This window comes from Psittacula echo (assembly GCF_963264785.1).
Source record: "Psittacula echo genome assembly, chromosome: Z".
NCBI classification, from domain to species: Eukaryota; Metazoa; Chordata; class Aves; order Psittaciformes; family Psittacidae; genus Psittacula; species Psittacula echo.
This window is the reverse complement of record NC_137742.1, coordinates 61,131,435-61,144,351: the sequence shown is the minus strand read 5'-3', so window position 1 is coordinate 61,144,351 and position 12,917 is coordinate 61,131,435. Positions and strand designations below refer to the sequence as shown.

Sequence of the window (12,917 nt, the reverse complement as noted above, 5' to 3'; positions counted from 1 at the left end):
TCTTCGACCTTCAGCAACCCCACAACAGAGGGATCCTCTGAGAGACCAGGCAAGGTGGACAGCTGTTCATTTTCCTCAGTCTCCAAAGCAGCAATATCAAAAGCCCATCGGTACCCTTTTGGGTCTTTGAAGTACCCTCTCCTGAGGTAATCTATGCCGAGGATGCATGGAGCCTCTGGACCAGTCACAATGGAGTGCTTTTGCCATTTCCTTCCAGTCAGGCTGATCTCAGCCTCCAGTACAGTCAACTCTTGGGATCCTCCTGTCACTCCAGAGATATAGATGGGTTCCACCCCTTGACAGCTTGACGGCATGAGGGTACACTGTGCACCGGTATCTACGAGAGCTTTATACTTCTGCGGGACTGATGTGCCAGGCCATCTGACCCACACAGTCCAGTAAATCCGATTATCCCCTACCTCCACCTGGCTGGAGGCAGGGTCCCTCTAACAGTCATCACAACATTGGACACCTAAGTCGTGTTGAAAGGGATTATTCTTCGTTATCACAGGAGCTGGAGTAAAATCAGCTCTTCCGCTCCATCTGGGAACCTGCTCACCAGAGACTGAAGCCGCAGCTCTCATGGGATGATTAGTCTTGACCCTTGTTCCTATTTTCAATTCATGCACCCGTTCCTCCAAAGCTGAAGTAGGTTTTCCATCCCACTTCGTCATGTCTTTTCCATGATCCCGCAGGTAAAACCATAGGGTGGCCCGTGGTGTTTGCCTTCTATATCTTCTGTCTTGAACAATAGGACGTCTTTTGTTAACAGCTGAGACGTGTGTTGGTACACGTGAGGAGCTGGATAAATCAGATAGATCGTCCCTCAATTGTTTGACATCCTGGGACAGTTTTTCCACAGCTGAGATGATGGAAGGGGTGAGATTGTCTTCGAACTCTCGGAGTTTGTGAATCATTTCATCCACTGTTGGTGTTACTATGTCACCCCAGGTTACCGTTGCCAATGAATGGGCATATGATGACGGTGCATTCCGTGTAAGTTTTCGCCACATGGGTCGTGTGCATTCGACTTCATCTGGGTCTATGGGTATATCTCCGTTATTCGGTTTGGTGTGATAGATCATCTCTACGATGGCTGATTCCCTCAGAGACTGGATGCCTTTGTCTAAAGTAGTCCACTTGGCCGAACGACTCGTAACATCATCCTTGTATGGAAACCTTTCTTTCACAGCTGCCAAGAGCCGCCTCCAAAGACTGAGGGACTTTTTCTCTCTTGCAATTGCTTTGTCAATTCCCCCTTCTCTAGCAAGTGATCCCAGCTGCTTGGCTTCCGTACCTCCTAGTTTGTGACCATCGGCCCCATTGTCCCAGCATCGGAGCAACCAGGTGATGATGTGCTCCCCTGGTTGACGGGTAAAATCTTTTCGCATATTCCGTAGCTCGGTTGAGGTCCGAGGTCGAGAAGTCATCTCTTCTTCTTCTTCTTCATCATGGGATGATGACTCCTGATCAGGTCGTGGCCTGGGTGGTGAATACATTGTTTCTTCATCTTGCTTCACCCTTCTTGCCTCTTTTCTGCTTTTTCTCTTGCTTATGGGGGCAATCGATATTGGTACGAATTGGTCCTCTGGTTTAGCTGCAGTCATTATCACTGTGCTTTGAGTAGCAACAGTACTTGTCGCGGGGGGTGGTGTAGCTGCTGTGGTTGGGGCTGGGGTAGCTTTGCTATCTGTTGCAGTTGAAGTTTGAGTAGTGGCTGTACTTGTCGCTGGGAGTGGTGTAGCTGCTGTGGTTGGAGCTGGGGTAGCTTCGCTGTCTGTTGCAGTTGAAGTTTGAGTAGTGGCTTGTCGTGGTTTAAGCCCAGGCCGTAAATCAGAACCACGCAGTCCACTTCCCCCCCCCACCTTTCTTCCCTCCGCTCCTGGAGGGACGGGGAGGAGAATCAAAAGAATGCAGCTCCCACGGGTTGAGATAAGAACAGTTTAATAACTAAGGTATAACACAAATCACTACTGCTACCACTAATAGTAATAATGATAAAGGAAATAACAAGGAAGAGAATACAACCGCTCACCAACCGGTACCTCACCCCCACCCTGCCTTGATCCAGCCCTTCCGGGAACTCTCCATTCTACATCCTGGGCATGACGTGCTGTGGTATGGAATACCTCTTTGGCTAGTTTGGGTCAGGTGTCCTGTCCCTGCTTCCTCCTGGCTTCTCCTCCTCCCTGGCAGAGCATGAGACTCACAAAGTCCTTGGTCAGGGTAAACATTCTGACCCACAACTGAAAACATCGGCTTTATCAATATTATTCCCAGGTCGAAAGTCAAAACACAGCACTGCACCAGTAGAAAAAATGACTGCTACTGCTAAACCAGGACAGTATCCACCCCTTATTCCATACCATTCATGTCATGCTCAGATCCCACATTTTCAATATACCATCACTTGTAACAGTCTTTCAGAGCAGGAGAGGCCCATTGCAAAGTCCACCCCTCGATCATGAGTCCATCTCTATGTTGCATCTCTGCCCTGATGGCCTGAAGTGTCATGGGCCCATCAGGCTCAAAATAATTCACCCTCCCCTGCAGCAGTCTCTGCAACTTGTCTCCACACAGCTGCCTTCCATCTCCGACGCTTCCAAAGCACTGGAGGGGCCCAGTGGATTAGATACTCGCCCATACTGTCCCACACACCCTGACATTCATGACTGTCCAGCCTTGGGGAAAACCTCTCGGTCCCCCTGTATTGTCTAAACCCAGACAAGACCCAAACCTGACTCTGCTTAACTCTAGGGATCAGACAAAATGGTCGTGGGTAGAACACACTTTGTGTGTGTGCTAACATGGTGATCCCCATCACAATCAGCAGGCAGGTCCCAAGGGTACCCAAAGGCCATTCAAAACCTTCAAAACTCTCAAATGATGCTGCTGTACTTGTCACTGGGGCTAGTGTAGCTGTTGTGCTTGAAGGCTCTCTCACCACCAGCTTCTCTTTTTCTGAGTCCAGATCTTCCTCCTCTGCCTTGCTGGAAAGTGCTGCGTGGTCTCCTGCATCCTCCTGCGGCTCAGGCTCACGGGGCTCGGCAGACGGCTGCTGGGGAATGCTCTCGGCCGCCGCGGGGCTGGGCTCGGCTGTGGGGCTCGGCTCCTCCGCCGCCTCCTCCCGCTGCTCGGCAGCCGCCTCCTTCCCCTCCTCAGCAGCCGCCTCCTTCCCGGCCTCCGGCCCCGCTCCCGCCGCCGCTTGGTCCCCGGGGCCGCTCTCCCAGGCCGCTTCGGCCGCCGCCGGCTCCCGGGGACGCTCCCCCTCAGCTCCCTGCAGCCTCACAAAGACGGATGCGAGGACGAGGGCCAGGACGGTGAAGAGCAGCGGGACAGCCAGGTACAAGTCCACGGCCACGTTCATCCCGCCCTGCTGCCGGAGCCCCCCCGTATTACAAACCATTACCATAAAGTACAATGAAACAAGAACCTTAGCCCAAGGCCCACACTTGATAAACACTAACACAGCGAATACCGGCTCCAAGCAAGCTACGACATACAGAAACTGTGGTATCAAAAAGAACAACTTTGAGAGCCCATAAATCAGCATTGTGCCTCAGTCAGATCTGTCGTTATCTCAACCCTTCCCGCCCCACGTTGGGCGCCAAAAAGAACTGTCGTGGTTTAAGCCCAGGCCGTAAATCAGAACCACGCAGTCCACTTCCCCCCCCCACCTTTCTTCCCTCCGCTCCTGGAGGGACGGGGAGGAGAATCAAAAGAATGCAACTCCCACGGGTTGAGATAAGAACAGTTTAATAACTAAGGTATAACACAAATCACTACTGCTACCACTAATAGTAATAATGATAAAGGAAATAACAAGGAAGAGAATACAACCGCTCACCAACCGGTACCTCACCCCCACCCTGCCTTGATCCAGCCCTTCCGGGAACTCTCCATTCTACATCCTGGGCATGACGTGCTGTGGTATGGAATACCTCTTTGGCTAGTTTGGGTCAGGTGTCCTGTCCCTGCTTCCTCCTGGCTTCTCCTCCTCCCTGGCAGAGCATGAGACTCACAAAGTCCTTGGTCAGGGTAAACATTCTGACCCACAACTGAAAACATCGGCTTTATCAATATTATTCCCAGGTCGAAAGTCAAAACACAGCACCGCACCAGTAGAAAAAATGACTGCTACTGCTAAACCAGGACATGGCTGTACTTGTCGCTGGGGTAGCTGCACTGTCTGTTGCAGTCGAAGTTTGAGTAGTGGCTGTACTTGTCGCTAGGGGTGGTGTAGCTGCTGTGCTCGGAGCTGGAGTAGCTGCGCTGTCTGTTGCTTCGCCCTCAGATCCAAGGACATTTCCTTCCTTTTGAAGGTGCTGGATAGTGTTGAACAAGGCCTGGTAAGCATAGGCCAAGCCCCAGCACGTTGACATGATTTGTCCCTCTCTGGTATGACCAGGATGACAGCACACCTCATTTAAGTGTTTTACTAATTCTTCTGGATTTTGCACTTGTTCGGTGGTGAAGTTCCAAAACACTGGAGGGGCCCACTGACCTAGATACTTGCCCATACTATCCCACACACCCTGCCACTCATGGCTGTCCAGCCTCGGGGAAAATCTCTCGGTCCCCCTATTTTGTCGTCTAACCCCAGACAAGGCCCAAACCCGACTCTGCTTAACTCTTGAGATCAGACGTAATGGTTGTGGACAAAACACACTCTGTATGCGTGCCAACATGGTGACCCCCATCACAATCAGCAAACAGGTCTCAACAATATAAAAAGGCCACTCAAAAACTTCAAAACTCTCAAACGATGCTGTAAACGGTCTGGAAGGGGCACTGGGAGGGTAAAAGAATGTCTCCTTCATAGGTTGACCACCCAGGAAGGAGAAAAAAGATGTATAGTTGCTAAGCATTTGTATTATATACCTCCCAAAGTATAAAGGTGGTGACCACACTGGGAACATAAGCCAGATCAGTTTCATGATCAATTTTTCTATTGTATTACAAGTCATTACCATAAAATATAATGAGACAATAACCTTAGCCCAAGCCCCACACTTGAAAAACACTAACACAGCAAATACCGGCTCTAAGTAACCTACGGCATATTGAGACTGTGAGATCAAAAACAACAACTTTGAGAGCCAATAAATCAGCATTGTGACAAGTGACTATCAATCCAAAACACTGAATGCTTATCACAAATACGATTAGACACACTCCGGTCAGATCTGTCGTTATCTCAACCCTTCGTGGGTTCGGGCCCCACGTTGGGCGCCAAAATAGAACTGTCGTGGTTTAAGCCCAAGCTGTAAATCAGAACCACGCAGTCTACTGCCCCCCCCACCTTTCTTCCCTCCGCTTCTGGAGGGACGGGGAGGAGAATCAAAAGAATGCAGCTCCCACGGGTTGAGATAAGAACAGTTTAATAACTAAGGTATAACACAAATCACCACTGCCGCCACCAACAATAACAACGACAAGAGAAATAACAAGGGAAGAGAATACGATACCGCCCGCCGGAAAAGACAGCCCGCCCAACCAGAGGACGTCCCCTTCCGGGTAGCTCCCAGTTCCATCCCCTGGCATGACGTGCTGTGGTATGGAACACCTCCTTGGCCAGTCTGGGTCAGGTGTCCTGTCCCCGCTTCCTCCCGGCCCCTCCTCCTCCCTGGCAGAGCATGAGACTCACAAAGTCCTTGGTCAGTCTAAACATCGGTGTTATCAGTTTTTTTTGTTCCCAAGCCAAAAGTCAAAAACACAGTACTGCAACAGCTACTAAGAAGGAAAAAAAAAATCAAAAAACTGACTGCCACTGCTGAACCCAGGACAAGTGTGTATTATATGCACCACAATTTTAATGTGAATTCAATATTCTGAATTGCATAATTTTTTTAAGTGGAGTAACTGTGTTTACTTTATATAAAGCAGTATTAATTTATCATTAAGAAACATGCAGCTTGACCTTATTTAGCAACTCAGAACTTAATTAATAAAGCATATTCACGCATTAAACATAAATATTTTCTTTTGCATTATTTTTACAGCATAACTCTTGGAGCAGATTCTTCTGGAAGACATGTTAAGGCACATGAAAAACAAGGAGGTGCTTGGTGACAGCCAGCATGGCTTCACTAAGGGGAAATCCTGCCTGACCAATTTGGTGGCCGTCTGTGATGGGGCTACAGAACTGATGGACAGGGGCAGAGCAGTTGATGTCATCTACCTGAACTTGTGCAAAGCCTTTGACACTGTCCCACATGACATCCTTGTCTCTAAATTGGAGAGACGTCAATTTGATGGGTTGACCACTCGGTGGATAAAGAGCTGGCTGGATGGCCGCATGCAAAGAGTTGTGGTCAATGGCTCGATGTCCGGACGGAGACCGGTAACAAGTGGTGTCCCTCAGGGATCGGTGTTGGGACCGGTCTTGTTCAACATCTTTGTCTTTGACATGGACAGTGGGATTGAGTGTGCCCTCAGCAAGTTTTTTGATGACACCAATCTGTGTGGTTCGGTTGATACGCCGGAGGGAAGGGATGCCATCCAGAGGGACCTTGACACACTTGTGAGGTGGGCTGATGCCAACCTGATGAAGTTTAACCATGACAAGTGCAAGCTCCTACACCTGGGTTGGAGCAATCCCAGGCACAGCTACAGGTAGGGCACAGAAGAGATTCAGAGCAGCCCTGCAGAGAAAGACTTGGTGGTGTTGGTCAATGAGAAAATGAACATGAGCTGGCTTCAGTGTGCACTCGCAGCCCAGAAAGCCAACCGTATACCTGGGCTGCATCAAAAGGAGCGTGACCAGCAGGTCGAAGGACGTGATCCTGCCTCTCTACTCTGCTCTCATGAGACCTCACTTGGAGTATTGTGTGCAGTTCTGGTGTCCTCAACATAAAAAGGACATGGAACTGTTGGAACAAGTCCAGAGGAGGGCCACGAGGATGATCAAGGGACTGGAGCACCTCCCGTATGAAGATAGGCTGAGAAAGTTGGGGCTGTTCAGCCTGGAGAAGAGAAGGCTGCGTGGAGACCTGATAGCAGCCTTCCAGTATCTGAAGGGAGCCTACAAGGATGCTGGGGAGGGACTCTTCATCAGGGACTGTAGTGACAGGACAAGGGGTAACGGGTTCAAACTTAAACAGGGGAAGTTTAGATTAGATATAAGGAAGAAATTCTTTACTGAGAGGGTGGTGAGGCACTGGAATGGGTTGCCCAGGGAGGTTGTGAATGCTCCATCCTTGGCGGTGTTCAAGGCCAGGTTGGATGAGGCCTTGGGTGACATGGTTTAGTGTGAGGTGCCCCTGCCCATGGCAGGTGGGTTGGAACTAGATGATCTCAAGGTCCTTTCCAACCCTAACTATTCTATGATTCTATGATTCTATGATTCTAATATATCCTGTGTTTAGGATTTTGCATGCAGAATATTTCCAGGAATTTGGGTACAGTACAGAGGCAAGAATTCAAGCTTTCTTCCAGTTTTGGACCAAAAGATATTCCCAGGTCATCCAGAGGTAAAGGTATGCTTATTCATTTTATGCTAGAATAAAAATGTACCTGAATACCAAGATCTCCTGGTGCTATAATACTTAAACTAATGAAAATCTAATAATGACAGGTGAACTTCATGTTTCCCTCATTTTTGAAGCCTTCATAAAGGCTTTATTTAATTCAACAGACCTCATAAAAAAATGAAATAAAGCCCAGAATCTTTGCCATTGATTCTGACAGATGTTGTTAAAATTTGTAGATGAAGACTTTTGTTCCCTTCACTCTCCTTAGCTCACATGTACTTCCAATTTTTCAGTGCTAACTCTTAAAAGGGTTTTTTTTTCATGACCAAGGATACAAAAAATATGGCAGAACAGTGTCGTTTGGAAAAAATTATAAACACTGGCAACAAACTTTTATGGGAGTAGTACAAATTGGTAACATTCACAATGTGTTAAAAACACATATGTGAACTATATCACTCCCTTTTGCGGTATCCTTACGCACTTAAATCACAAAATGCAGAACCTGAAACATGAATGTAACAGAGATACGCATTTCAATGCACCTTTTTCATCACAACCCTATTTAGTGCTCAGGAAAAATAATTGCGGAGGCATTTCAGTTTCAGTAACAAACACACAAACAAAAAAAACAACAAAAAAACCCCCACAAAACCAACCAACCAAACAAGCCACCAAGGAAGCCACAAGAAAAACAGAGGAAGATTGCAGTGCCCAGCAGTTTTAATACAAGGGTGAAAATGTTTGTTGCAGAAATTTTTAATAGCAAATTTTGGCTTTGTTTTTTTGTCTATATTTACACCTGAACCCACTTCCATGGTTTTACTGTTCCTGTTCAGATTTAAGAAAATAAAAAAAAGAAAACTAGCAACAAAGATAGAAAATGGAAAATTATACTAAATACCTTTTGCAAAATTAAAGGCAACATAAAGCTGAGGGGAAATAGAAGCTGTCATGCAGCTTTAAATATAGTGATACCTTATATAAAAATATTTAATTTAAAACAATGAATAAGACATCACTGATGTATTCAAAAAGTTTTCAAAAGTAAGAAAATTCCAAGTTTTTGTTTTGACACCTCAGTTTCATGCCCTCTTGAGTGCTTTTCCACTGGAATCTTGAACATTTACAACTTGTTTTAGTTACTTGTTTGATCTCTGTCCTGGGTTCAGCAGTAGCAGTCAGTTTTTCTCCTTCTTAGTAGCTGTTGCAGCACTGTGTTTTTGACTTTCGGCCTGGGAACAAAGCTGATAACACCAATGTTTAGACTGACCAAGGACTTTGTGAGTCTCATGCTCTGCCAGGGAGGAGGGGAGGCCGGGAGGAAGCAGGGACAGGACACCTGACCCAAACTAGCCAAAGAGGTATTCCATACCACAGCACGTCATGCCCAGGGAGGTAACTGGGAGCTACCCGGAAGGGCACGTCCTCTTTCTGTCGGGCGGTATCGTATTCTCTTCCCTTGTTATTTCTCTTATCATTATTACTATTAGTGGTAGCAGTAGTGATTTGTGTTATACCTTAGTTATTAAACTGTTCTTATCTCAACCCATGGGAGTTGCATTCTTTTGATTCTCCTTCCTGTCCCTCCAGAAGCGGGGGGAAGAAAGGTGGGAGGGAGGTGGACTTCGTGGTTCTGATTTACGGCCTGGGCTTAAACCACGACAATCTCTTTATCTACTAGCAATTGTATTATTGCAATGCAAATGTATTATATTACAATTTTAAAGAAAATCAGCTCTTTGCATCAACACTATTCTTAAATATACAATCTTAACTGTCACTTTGTGCACAATTCTCAGTCACATTACTTCTGAATGTAGACATTTTGTAGTGTCTATTATCACACAATCATCATAAAATCTTGGAATGGTTTGGATTGGAAGGGAGCTGGAAGGGAGCTGGAAGGGAAGATCATCTGGCTCCAACACCCTGCCATGGGCAGGGACACATTCCACTAGACCAGGTTGCTAAAAGCCCCATCCAACCTGGCCTTGAACACTGCCAGGGATCAGGCAGCCACAGCTTTCTCTGGCTGGGCAACCTGTGCCAGTTTCTCACCAACCTCACAGTGAAGAATTTCTTAATGTCTAATCTAAATCTACCCTCATCTAGTTTAAAACCATCCCCCCTTGTCCTGTCACTACACATCCTTGTTAAATTCCTTCTCCAGATTTATTGCAGACCCACTTTAGGTATTGGAAGCTGCTCTAAGGTCTAAGAGCCTTCTCTTCTTCAAGCTGAATAAGCACAACTCAGCTTGTCTTCACAGGAGAGGTGCTCTAGGCCTCTAATCATCTTCATGGCCTCCTCTGGACCATGTCCGTCTTGTCTTGGCAATGCAAGAGCTGGATGCAGAACTGCAGGTGGGGTCTCAGGAGAGCGGAGTGGAGGGAGAGAGTTACCTCCCTCGACCTGCTGGTCACACTTCCTAATATATCTTCCCCTTACACTAAGTTCAACATCTTTTTCAGTTCAGGAAAGTAATTAAGAACTTTAACTTTGTATAAGCTTCAGTATGTTGCAGGTTTTTAAAAATATTCTGAAAAGATTTTCAGCTCTGATAAACAAAAAAAGAATGTGTCTAGCACATTTTCTAGCCACTCAAGTTATAAACAATTGTTTAGAAGAATATTTAAAACATTTTCAGAGAAAATACTTAGACTTAGAAGTACAGCTTTTTAAGGCTGATTTCCTTGTAACTTGTTACAAACCTCCCCAGTATTTGTTGTATTTTTCTGGCTGCCTGTGTTGATGTTGCCTTCCATTTTTTAAGACAAAATAATTTTTGATCTTTGGTTTAGCTGGCAAAGCTACTTAAGGAAATAGTTATTCTAGAGAAATGATATGATAACATTTGATTATATTTTTCATGTATTCTATGTATTTCTCTGCATTTTGTTCAGGGAAAAAATCACCAGGAAAAGCTTGAGAAAACAAGTAATCTGCATGATATTGATCTGAGTGTCTGTAAAGATACACATTACTACATTTGCAAGCCTGAAATTTAAAATCTGAGATAATGCCATCTTGTAAAGTGGTGAAATCAGTTTCACAGAGTACTAGGTTACTACAGTACAGTAGGAGCTCTGCATAAGGGCTCCTTCCCTCATTTGTCACTAAGAAGGCTGCAATTATTCAAGGTAAATTTGCTAGGCACTACCCTTTTACGCAGCTTCTTTACAGATGCCGTTGCAAGAAAAGCCCAATTCTGACCTCATTTCTTTAGTCTGCCTGCAAAAGGTAATATGCTACTGGGTCTCAGTATTACTCAAATATATCAATATTCCTCACATAAATCAATATTACTCACATATATCAATAGCTAATATTGATACCAGAGTTTCAGTCATTACTCATTAGACTAATCTTGCACATCCTGCCTGCTGTTTTGTGATACTCTTCATACTTGTCTCATCTCTTGTTTTTTTCATGTGCGTGGGCTATCTGGTTTATAGCTCTTGCCATGTTACTCTTTCATTACTTTGATTATTTAAAGTAAAAGTCAGCAACCACTGTGGTGTTAAAATATCCATCTGCATAGATTTTAACTCATGAAAGATTCTTTTTATTTTCTTTAATTTTATATAATCTGTATATACAAAATCTATAATTTAGGTATTCTACAGAAAGCATGATTCTTCTTCTCTAGCTCACTACATTTTTCCTCAAATTTATTGACTAATGTTTCTTAAAACTTCAACATGTTTAATAACAATGCAGTAACTATGTATTGGCAGATTATGGAGATCATGGTGACTTTTCTAAAAAAGCTAAAAAATGTCATTAGAATTAGGTCCAAAACATATTTACCTGAAGGGTTTTTTTCCAAAGGTTTTTTTGCTTTGTTTTGCATTTTTTTTGTTTGCTTTGTTTTGGTTTTGGTTTTGGTTTTTGGAGGGGTGTGTGTACTATTTTTTTACAAAGTTTATTCTGGTTTTACCAGGTTTTTTGAGGGCTGACTTCGCAAGCTTGGAAAAATATTGCTTAAAGAAACATGAATAAACTGCTATTAATTATGACTAGATGTGAAGATCTGCTTTAGATGAGGAACCGTAAGGAAAAGAAACAAGGTTCTTTATTTGGTTTCTTGAGTGTTACAAACCTGTAACTTATTTATGAGATACTTCAGTGAGAGGCATTCTCAGAATGAATATACTGGGTTCTACTTGACAGTAAACAAAATGCATATTGAAATAATTAAAATAAAGGTGCCAACAACAAACAAACACACAAACAAAAAAAACCCCTTCAGTTTGGCAAGTAACATTTTTCAATGCTGCAGGAGATGCCTACATACCACTGCCATTTACTGCAGTCGTTGCTCGTGTGCTCATGCACCACTTGGAAGATATAACTTCTATGTCCTTAGGCATTCCTCAGCTTTCTGACAGATGGCCTGCTGTTGCTGCTAGCTTCAGGGCAGAAACTGAGTGATTATCAGCCCTTGTAAAATCGCCTCCCACAGGTGGTGGGAGCTACAGTTTGCAAGATTTCACTGCTAACTGAGTGAGCATAACAGTTATGGAAACCACGTGTAATGTAATGAGAAACAAATTGGAAATAAGAACTCGAAAAAATGAGGTCAACACAAGCTGATTACCAAAATATTGTCTTTAGATCAAGAAAGGTACAAGATAAAAGTAGAAGGAAGGGAGTCAGCAAGTACTTTCCATGTAATTTTGAAGAATAGGGTAAAAGCCAGACCTTGCACATATGCTAGAGTTTTTTCACTTATATGAATTGAAATTTAAAAAGCAAAGTGCGCAAATATTCTGCTGCAACTAAAGTTCTTACACTGTTTTCTTGTCAACATTTAATGAACTGTTTAATTCTGTCAGCTTTTAGATTTTGCCTGTTAGCAAGTCATGTTTTAAAAAGAATAATGCAAGGGACAAGAAAATCCTTTTGTGTTTCCCAGTAAATTAACAAAGGCTTATATTTTAATTGTTGTCTAAATATTTTTCTAAGAAAACAGGTAATCAAGAAACAGTACTTGGTAAGTTAAGACTGATGTCATACTGAAAAAAATATATTTAATAAACTTACATACTTCAATATATATAGTTTTGTAACTGAAAAATATAAGTGGAACAAAAGAACAGAAAGGAAGAAAGCTTTTCTGAATGCGTAAATCCATGTAAAATCATGAACATAGAGCAGGCTTTTCCAAATCATGTCTCTGAGGTGAAAGTTAAGTCTGGACACTAAAAGAAGGGTATAAAAAACAGATATCCTTTTATGTGATTAAATTCAAGATATTGATTGAGAAAGAGGAAAGTTGCAATGTTCTAAAAGCCTGAAGCACTTCAGCACTGTGTATATTTTCACCAAAGTAGAGCTAGAGCATGACAAAACAACTTTTGAGACCTATTCCAATTATTATAACATATGTAACTTTATGTAGACAAAATGCCATTTCACACTGCAGTATGCTTCAGCAGG

The 12,917-nt window shown here is 43.9% G+C and overlaps 1 protein-coding gene across 1 annotated transcript in view; it reads right to left on the bottom strand.

Annotated features, from left to right (window-relative positions):
* Positions 1-3,367, bottom strand: part of LOC308232254 (uncharacterized protein) — a gene marked incomplete at both ends in the record, with an annotated part of 190,997 nt that extends 187,630 nt beyond the window's left edge. The window contains one exon of the mRNA XM_080638330.1: positions 2,899-3,367. Within this exon, the coding sequence (XP_080494456.1) occupies positions 2,899-3,367 (469 nt within the window). The remainder of the gene's footprint in view (positions 1-2,898) is intronic.
* Positions 3,368-12,917: the final 9,550 nt, after the last annotated feature.